Consider the following 10,688-nt stretch of genomic DNA (forward strand, 5'->3'; position numbering starts at 1 on the left):
CCTGTCAACATGGATCTGCTGAACAAAGTATTTTAGGCAATTTTAGGCCACTTATTTGGAATGTGTCTGCTTTAGAGCAGAGATGTAAAATATTTTATGCTATAAAAGTAAGAAATGTTGTTTTGCTAATTATTATAGCTAAGCAGAAATGGTTTTTCCAGACCTGGCCTTGAAAAAGAGAAAATATAATTTAGGTTCATTGGCTAGGCAAAAGATTTCTCTCTTACTGGATTTTAAATTTCTTCCCATATTGCTAGCCATACTTATATGGAACTGATTTTCAAAAATAGAAATTACATTTTAAAAAAGTGAGTAAGTAACATTTTAATAAGGTACAAGGTACATCAAGAAACAAAAGAGCTTGAACATATCTCAAATGTAAATTGTATCTGCCATTTTGACATGACCTACCTTGTATAAAATATAATAATGATATATTTTTACAAACAAATGTGGTATACAGCCTATAAATTCTATTTACCTTTGCATATCTAGTTATAAATTATACATGTTACATATATACTATCTGTGTATATCTATGCATGCAAATACACAGACCCAAAAATTATGTTACTCATGTATGTATTGTAATGTTTTAGAACAGAACAATCTAAAGGGTTAAACTTTTTGTTTACTTTGTTATATCTCTTGTTATGCATTGTTTCTTTTGTTTGTCTTTTTTAGTATCTGGATTTCTGTATTCTTTCCTGCAGAACTTTTCTTTCCACTAATGTCTCTGTAAAACTTAATCTCTTACTTGGATCTTCAGCAATCTTTTTCTTTAACTGTCAATCTTTCAACTCCATTTCTTCAGTTCTATCTTTTCTTGCTTATACTTATTTATTCTATCAACCAATCTCTCTTTTCTCTGCTTTTCTCTCTTGCTTGCCTGTTCCCCTCGAATGGGGTATTAGTAGAATCACTTTAATCAAAGGCAAATTTCATTTAAAAAAAAACTTTTCAAATATACAAAACCAACCTTAGAAATGATTGTTTAAAAATTAATAAAATATACTCTTTCATTGGAAACAGTACTATATTCTAAATAGACCTGTGTAAATAGCTTCAAAGGATCAAACAACAGTATTTACGTCACAAGAATGGAGTGAAAAGTTTTTAAGAACTGAAAATAAAAGAGCAGACTTACCACTTTCTCATGTTTTGACACAGATTATCAACAATGGAAAATAGATGAAGTAAAAATAAAGTTATTTTTCCAAATTTAGAGCTAGACATTACTCAGAAGTGTTCTTCAGCTAGTGAAAAACATTATCATGAAGAGATCCCCATATTTGTCTTGAATTTATTTTTCAAATTTATCTATATGATACTTCCTCTAAACCTATCACTCGGTGGAAAAACTGGCACACAATCATCTGATTCGATCCAAACATTATTATATGGTAAAGTATTGCTTTCTTATCTACTACAAGGAATCACTAACAGAAACATGGATTCTGTTGAGATCACTGTACCAATTGTGTGGCTGACAGATTCATTACATGCTTCAGAGCTAATTATCCAGATCCTGCATATGAAGGTTCAAGACACACCTGTCCTCCATACATTCAGTGCAAGATAAAGTTGATGTTGAGACTCTAGAAAAGTGCAGAGAAGAGCAATCAGGATGATTAGGGGACTGGAGGCTAAAACATATGATGAACGGTTGCAGGAACTGGGCATGGCTAGTCTAGTGAAGAGAAGGATTAGGGGAGACATGATGACAGTCTTCCAATATTTAGGGGCTGCCCTAGAGAGGAGGGGGTCAAGCTATTTTCCAAGGCATCTGAAGGCCAGACAATGAATAATGGATGGAAACTGATCAAGGAGAGATTCAACCTAGAAATAAGGAGAAATTTTCTGACAGTGAAAACAATCAACCAATAGAACAGCTTGCCTTCGGAAATTGTGGGAGCTTCATCACGGGAGGTTTTCAAGAAGTGATTGGACTGCCATTTGTCAGAAATGGTGTAGGCTCTCCTACTTCCTCTAAACCTATCACTCGGTGGAAAAACTGGCACACAATTGTCTGATTCGATCCAAGCATTATTATATGGTAAAGTATTGTTTTTTTAATCTGCTACAAGGAATCACTAACAGAAACGTGGATTCTGTTGAGATCACTGTACCAATTCTGTGGCTGACAGATTCATTACATGCTTCAGAGCTAATTATCCAGATCCTGCATATGAAAGTTCAAGGCACACCTGTCCTCCATACATTCAGTGCAAGATACAGGATACAAAAGGCAGGGAGCTACAGAAGCCAGTTGTCCAGCAAGAAGTATTGGCAGATGCTGAGTTTCTAATAATCAATGGATTTCAACGATAGCCATGCCAGTAGTCTTCCCAACCATCTTAAACCTATATATCCCTCCATGTATATCTTTCTTCCTCTTCTTTCAGTTTTTTCTTGCTTATCCTGGAGTATGCTTTAATTTTCTCTTCCTCTTAAATTCTCTTTTTCTGAATGGATGCCTCTTGCCTATCTCTCCTTTTTTTCACATTTCACAACTGTCTTGGTTTCTGATTCTGATTCTGTGGATGCTCGGCTGTACCAGTCCAAATGGCACTTCTGCCTATGACTGTAAATCCCCATCTGTGCTTTCCAAATCATTTAGGTTCCTCTGACTCTGGTTCAGAGCAAAATATTAGTGAGGACACAGCCGGGGGCCCGGGGCAGACGGAAGAGAAGACACCCAAACCCTGTGAGTGTTCAGCATCAAGTTTTTTCTTTCCTTCTTTCTCGCCACTTTTCATTGTACCATTTTCCTTTGCTCAGTGGTTGGAGCTGAAACACTGGGGGGAAAATGCAACCAATGTTTTATCCTAAAGGAGTTGCGGGTGCTCCACATAAATGCATACTTGGTTTTACTGTCTTATCAACTCTATGATCATCACAAGCTCCTCTTTAAGGTGCAGTACTGTGTCTGGGTACTTACTAATATAGAGTACTAACTAACTATGTTATGCTTGTCTGAAAATTGATGTCTCTGAATTAATAATAAAAATGGATCCAAATAAGGTTTACCAACATGGAAGTATGTAAGGCTGACCTTCTGGAGGCAAGCCACTATCCGGAGGGTAATGTATGTAAGATATTTAAATATTCTTATTGAAAAGAGCAACAGAGATAGATGGATAGGCAAGTAGATTCCAATAAAATCAACGTAATTTGGAAAACCTGGGAAATGATCAAGGAGCTGAATTTCTACTGTAATACATCTAACTGGTTTTCAGCTCATACCTTTATAGTATCTCTATTCTTATGGTTGGTCACACAGTCAGCCAGATAGTTAGACTGGATCTGACATTTTTATCTCCCTATTGCGTCCTCCCCAAGGCTGCTGTTATTATTTTGAAAGTGGAAAATGAAAAGTAAGAAAGATTGGATAAAATTTGAACATGGACAGAACCTATCCAGAAATTGGCTGGCAAATACTAAAAAATTGAGTTCCACACATCTAAGGTTGAGAAACCCTGATTTAGAGGTTCGGATCCAGGTACACGGTGGCTCAGTGGCTAAGACGCTGAGCTTATCTATCAGAAAGTTTGGCGGTTCGAAACTCTAGCACCACATAACGGAGTGAGCTCCCATTACTTGTCCCAGCTAACCTAGCAGTTCAAAAGCATGTAAAATGCAAGTAGAATAGGGACCACCTTTGGTGGGAAGGTAACAGTGTTCTGTGCGCCTTTGGCGTTTAGTCATGCTGGCCACATGACTATGGAGACATCTTCAGACAGCGCTGTCTCTTTGGCTTTGAAACGGAGATGAGCACACACACACCCCAAAGTCGGGAATGACTAGCACATATGTGCAAGGGGAACCTTTACCTTTACCTTCTTATCAATGACCCATGTACTAAAGCACAAAAGGTCTTTTATAGCATGAGTCTTTTTTCTGCAAGAAGGTATTATTTAAACAGCATTGAATGCTACTTCTTTTTTATTTACCATAAAATGTACTTTTGGTATCAAAATAACTTTTTAAATAACATTGCTTGTTGAGACCTTCAAAAGCATTTTTGTCTGTATAAGAGATTTATGTTGCCTTTATATTTCTGTTGTCTGTGTCAGTTTACTGTTGTCAGTAAAATTGTCTGTATTCAGATAAAAGCCATGGTTTAGATGATAATAAAAAAAATTGATTACAGAGACAAATAAAAATTATGTTGTAATGATAGAATAAGAGATTTACACTTATATTTGCTAAAAAGAAAATAACAAGTTTCTTCTTTAGATTTTCTTTCTTTTTCTTTCTTTGTTCTAAATGTTAGTTTCTATTAGCTTTTATATTTCATTTAAATTTTTAATAAAGTTATAATAAAATCAGTTTGCATCATGTAAAAATAAGCTGTTTATGCAGTCCCGATGAATTAATTCAGTTTTCAGGCAGTCTTCTAAACTTAATACTGCTGATAATAGCAAAATAGCATTTGAAAATTGAGGAATATTTACTTGCTGGAAATTCCTCAGATATACAGGACCATTTTCTGCAGGGGTTACATTAACACACAATATATTTATACTAGGTTTAAATTAGATCATTCTGCTTGCTCAGAGTACTCAAAGATTTGCAGGATATTTTGGCATTTCGTTGAAAGAAAATTCTGTCAAAACAGGGGAGGTGGGAGGATTGCTGACCAATCAACAAAGCTTTCTTTGCGACTATAACAAAATATGATGCAGAGTGCAAAATTATTGATATGGAAACCTCTTCTTTTTTTAAAAAAAAATCAGGAAATCATTAAGATCCAGAATTTGGATAGATTCCATGTGGAAATGCATTTTTCCAATTGACAATTATTATGTTGCTTGCCTATTAACATTTCTCTTAAAAAAGACAATACAATAATATTGATGCCCTGGCCGTCAGGATTATAATTCTTATTTCTTGACCGTCTGTCTGTCTGTCTGTGCTTGTCTGTCTCTGTCTATTGATTCTTCTTTAGAGGCTAGTAACATTTATTTCTTCTAGTTGCCCCATAATAGGAGTTAATATACCTGACCACAAAAGTGCAAAATTCCATGCTATATCTAGTATATACGTAAAAAGCAATTTTTAAAAAATGAACCATATTTCATCTGTCGTTCTATGTAATTCTGAAAGTTCTTTCTCTTTGTCTTTGTCTTTTTATTCCACTTTAGCGGAAGAATGGATTGTGGCCAATAAAGATCCAACAGATAAAACAAAATTCACCATCCCTGATCTTCCAACTGGATCAAAAATCTTTGTCCGAGTAAAAGCAATAAATGCTGCAGGCCCCAGTGACCCCCGGATGCATCCACAACCTATTTTAGTTAAAGAAGTTATAGGTGAGGCTCATCATTTATTTGTAACTTATATAAGCATTGTTAAAAGTTATTTTTCCTTGCCTAATCTTTCTTTGCCCATTGTTTTGATTTCCAATGGAAAAAAAATTCTATGCCTAGTGAGGGACCAATGACATGGGTTTTGTAATTTGTTAACTAGCATAGTTAATCTATATTTTAATCTGATTCTCTTTTTTTACAATGATGTTCAGGTTTATTAGCTTTTAACATTCCTAAACTGATAAACTAGGTAAAGACTAGCTCCAGGTTAAAAAAAATGTTTGTTGGTACAAATTGGGATCTGGCTTATGTCTTTTGTGAGCTCTAAACAACCTTTCTTCTTACAATTTATGCCCCTTCAGACCAGTTGTGGGATTCAATTTTTTTACTACTGTTTCTGTGGGCGTGACTTGGTGGGCATGGCATGGCTTGGTAGGCATGGTTTGGTGGGTGTGGCAGGGAAAGGATACTGTAAAATCTCCATTCCCTCCCCACTCCAGGTGAAGTTTACTGCAAAATCCCCATTTCTTCCCAATCAGCTGGGACTCAGGAAGCAGAGAATAGATGGGGGCAGGGCCAGTCAGAGGTGGTATTTGCAAGTTCTCTCTCAAAATTTCTGCTACCGGTTCTCCAGAACTGCTGAATACCACCTCTGCTTCAGACATCAGACCTCATTTTAATAAACATATATGCTATTATCCTGTCCAATCAACTTTTCTCTTTCAGATTTCTTTGTTATGTTAACTATAAAAGGGGATGTAAGTTAAAGATCGGGGTCTCCTCTTTGAATGAGGAATCCCTTTTGTCTGAGAATTCTGATTAATTGTAATAAAATAATCTCCCTCTCTCGATTTGTCTCACTGGAAATTATGCATGCCGAGGCATGAGCCTGAAAAAGCCATTTTTGGCCTTCAATTGCCACATTCTGATCTTATGAATTAAGACACAAATTCCTTTCTTTAAATTAAGAACCTCCGAAGATTCGTCTGCCAAGACACTTAAAGCAAACTTATATTCGAAGGGTTGGAGAAGCTGTGAATCTTGTTATTCCTTTCCACGTAAGGAATGCACGAGTGTTTGTGTGTGTATATGCATATGGGTCTACATCTAATACTAAGTGCCGTGTGTGTAACTAATACAATCACACTGATAACATCTACATTTGAAGAAGTTGTAAGAAGTTTCACTATTTGCTAAATGGCAGCAAATGTGTTTTAAAAATCTTTAAAAGAATCTGTGTTCAAAATATGGGTGCAATATTGGAATACATTTACAAAGATATTCAACTGTAATCAGAGTAACTTCAAATGCCTTTAATTCTCACTTGATGTCATAGAATACTTCAACTCTATACATGAAGGGCCCATTTTTAAAGTATACATTAATTCTAATAGTCTCCCAAAGGGTACATTTGACAAGAACATTGATTTATTTTTATTTTATTTACCAAAATTAGGAATTAGGTGCCCATCTCACTCTCAGAGTGGGTGGTGTACAGTTAAAAGCTTAACAATCAGTGGTGTGTCGCCAATTTTTTTACTAGCAGTTCAGGCGTGCTCACATGCACACGTGATGCTTCTGCGCATGCACAGAAGCATCCAGGCAGGTGGGCAGAGCCTTCCACCACCATTACTACCGGTTCACCGAACCGGGACTAACCCACTTCTGAAAACAATCATATAAAAATGCAGTATATTAGAAGAAGGAGCCAGGTAGAAACAAAATTATGAATAAGTTAAAAGTTAAATAAAAGTTAAAAATAAGTAGAAACAAAATTGAAATAAGTTAAAAGTTAAAAGGCAGGAGGAAGCTTTAAGGCTCCAATCACTCCCAGGGTTGTGTGCTGCTCTGAGAGCCCCATGCAAGATTTGGGACAAACTCTTGTTGGCAGGCTAAAAGAGTGGGGACTCACCTCTCCTCCTGGGAGAGGATATTCCACAGGGCAGAAGAAATAGCAGGGGAGGTCTTCTTCCTGGACCCTCCAGCTGGCTCGAAAATTCTGGGTATTGAAGTCCACACAGCTTGCAAGGTTGAGCATTTCTCAACCTTGCAAGCTGTGTGGACTTCAACAGTGGCACAAACTGAAGGGAGCCAGTTTAGAAAAGACTGCTAGCTAAACATTATAAACATACAAGAGCCAAGGTGGTGCAGTGGTTAACTGCAGACTTCTTCAGCTGACTGCTAGCTTCAGTTCAGCAGTTCAAATCTCACCGGCTCAAGGTTGAATCAGCCTTCCATCCTTCCGAAGTCAGTAAAATGAGGAGCCAGATTGTTGGGGGCAATATGCTGACTCTGTAAACCACTTAGAGAGGGCTGTAAAAGCACTGTTACATGACATATAAGTCTAATATGCTATTGCTATTGCTATATTCCATCTGCTTAATTCAATCAGCAGCTCACTGGCTTTAATTTGCAGCTCTCTGCTATTCAAACATATTTAAAGAATATCTTTAAAAGGAAATAATAATCAAATATCTCAACGGATACATGTCAGGTTTTTTTTTTTCTTACACAGGGAAGGCCAAGACCAAAAGTATCTTGGAAGAAAAATGGTACCCATGTAGACAAGAACCAAATTAATATCCGTAACAGTGAAAATGATTCCATCATCTTCATCCGAAAAGCAGAGAGGAGCCATTCTGGGAAATATGACATGAAGGTCAAAGTAGATAACCTCGTGGACAAAGCCACAATAGACATTCAAATAGTTGGTATGTATTGAAATTCTACCTGAGTAGAATATGACCTGTTAGCTATAATACTTTGACAACACTTTTGACTTAACATAACAAAAATGGAGGGTATTTTATATAGGGAGCAAGATAAACATTGGGGAGGGCTGGATTAAGTCCATAGTCTGGAGTCTTTGAAATAAGCTATATTATGATCCTTAGTACTATATCTTTCTTATCTATGGCCCCTACAAACCAGAGTTAAGACCAAAGCTACCTTTCGTCTGGATAGGAGAGGCCTACAATCTAACAGTTAAAACTGTTGCCTGTAACAAATATAGTTTCTGAGAAGAGAAGCCAAAGATGTCTTCTTCACAGAAGAACAAATTTTGACACATGAGGTATCACACAAATGGTGCAATTTACATACAAACATCCCTAAATCAAGATGTCTTGGTATCATTTACTTGATAATGTGATGACACAGAATGTTCTTTTGACATCATCATGAGTTGTTACAGATGTCACTGGAAAAGGTTTAACAGAATATCAGAATATGGAAAGGACCTTGGAGGTCTTCTAGTCCAGAGTTTCTCAACCTTGGCAACTTGAAGATGTCTGGACTTCAACTCCCAGAATTCCCCAGCCAGCAAATGCTGGCTGGGGAATTCTGGGAGTTGAAGTCCGGACATCTTCAAGTTGCCTTGGTTGAGAAACACTGTTCTAGTCCAACACCCTGCTCAGGCAGGACACCATAATCATATACCAGGTTATGATATTTCAGTGTGAAGCTGACAATATCATAGTAGCAATACCTTGACTACCCTAACCTTCAATTCTTGGCCATCCCAGCATCAAAAGATTAGTAAATAATTTGTTTGTATCTTGCTGCTATTTACACAAGGTGGGCTGAAAATCGTTTGATAAAGTAAAATAAATTTTAAAAAGGAAAGCCATGTCGCCTAGGATGTGACTGAAGGAGTTAAAAGTAGTGAAATATGAGTGAATTTTTTTGAGCTGGAAAACATTAATTATCTTCAGATGCACTTAGAGCAGTGTGAAAAGTTGAGCTGTCACTCAGAAGTAGAGGGAGAAGTCACATGAAGGAATCAGGAGCAGGAAATGCCACCTTACAAAACTTTTGGCCACCTAAAAATTATAAACTTGATACACACTTTAAAAGAACATTAAAACCTACCAAATGGAGACAAGCTGGAAAAATGACTTTTACCTATACTGTTAATATTTCCTCTTTACTGCTGCAGATCGTCCAGGTCCACCCCAAGTAGTAAAAATTGCAGATGTCTGGGGAGAAAATGTTGCTTTGGAATGGACACCACCAAAAGATGATGGCAATGCCAACATTATTGGTTACACAATTCAAAAAGCAGACAAAAAGAGTATGGTAGGTAGACTTTCTAACATGGTGAATCTCAGGATAAGTCACCTGGTCTTCACATAGAAGGCTGCCTCAAAACACTGCTATTATTTGTGAATCTAAATTACTTTTGAAAACTGGAATATCTGCCATTTAAATGCCTCTTAAACTGGCACTGTTATAAAAGACCTTGTGCAAACATGACAAGTATTTTTGGCAGGTTGTCTTTGTTCCTAGTATTGTTACCTTCAAATGATTCACTACAGCCTCACATATTTGTTTCTGTGTATCTTCTTTATATATAATAATTTGCATGTTCTGGGGGATGGAGGTTGAGTCAGACTTTAAGCTATTGCATTATATTGGCTGCGGGTATATAATTTACTCATAGGTGTTGTTGCTATTCTTATAAATTCTTGTTAGCTGCCCAGAGACACACAGTGTTAAAGGAGGTCATATAAGACTTCTAAGTTAGTTAGTGGCTAATTGAAAATAGCTGAAAATAAAGGGGGAAAATAAAATTATTTATTAGGGATTTTTGAAGGGGTGTTTTTCTTTGATGAAGCTGTCAACAAAGCATCACTTAAATGTGCTTCACAATTATTCCTATGCTTGTAAGGCAGGAGTGAGATTTCCATGCTTTGTAGTAGTTCAGAGCCCCTCTTAACATTTTCCCCTCAGAGCTCACATGATTGGAGAAGGCTGAGAAAAACCTGTCTTTTTGCCAACCCAAAAAGCCAAGAGAACTTTTTTTTGGGGGGTAGCCCTGGAGCAGGCTGCAGAGACCTCATTCCTGCCTCATAAAAGAGCATGAAACAGACTGAGTGGCACTGAGGGGGGGGTCGTAATCAGCCCGAAGCATGTCTGGTGGCATTGAGAACAGAGGTGGGTTCCTACCAGTTCAGACCGGTTCAAATGAACCAGTAGCAACTTGGCAACCTGGGTTGCTGGAACTGGCAGCGACCCATGTCTGCCACGCCCCCGAAACGGTTCTCCTATGGGGCCACTATCTTGTTTGGTGCGCATGCGCAGAACAATTTTCAGATGAATTTTTTTTTCATTTTTTAAGGTTTTGCGCCTGTGTTGACCTTTTTATTTGCAAATGTGCATGCATGCGTAGCAAAATATTTTGAGGCACCGAATAAGCAGCAATGCCAGCAGCAATCCACCCCTGATTAAGAATCCTTCTAAAATGGACCATTCCAGTGCAGACCAGAGAGGATTCCATAACACACATCAGAAAGGCCAGCTGAGTAGGCACAAAAATATCAAAAAGAGCTATAAGATTCCAAGAGAGATATATAAAAGGCTGGCTAATAGGTCAAT

At 37.3% G+C, this 10,688-nt stretch overlaps 1 protein-coding gene across 1 annotated transcript in view; it reads left to right on the plus strand.

The window, feature by feature from the left end:
* The window catches only part of MYBPC1 (myosin binding protein C1), a 71,743-nt gene that overhangs the window by 46,958 nt on the left and 14,097 nt on the right, over positions 1-10,688 (plus strand). Inside the window, exons 21-25 of the mRNA XM_032221114.1 lie at positions 2,592-2,707; positions 5,148-5,315; positions 6,282-6,370; positions 7,828-8,023; positions 9,250-9,389. Coding sequence (XP_032077005.1) covers positions 2,592-2,707; positions 5,148-5,315; positions 6,282-6,370; positions 7,828-8,023; positions 9,250-9,389 — 709 coding nt within the window. The remainder of the gene's footprint in view (positions 1-2,591; positions 2,708-5,147; positions 5,316-6,281; positions 6,371-7,827; positions 8,024-9,249; positions 9,390-10,688) is intronic.

The sequence above is a fragment of the Thamnophis elegans genome, chromosome 7, assembly GCF_009769535.1.
Source record: "Thamnophis elegans isolate rThaEle1 chromosome 7, rThaEle1.pri, whole genome shotgun sequence".
NCBI lineage: Eukaryota > Metazoa > Chordata > Lepidosauria > Squamata > Colubridae > Thamnophis > Thamnophis elegans.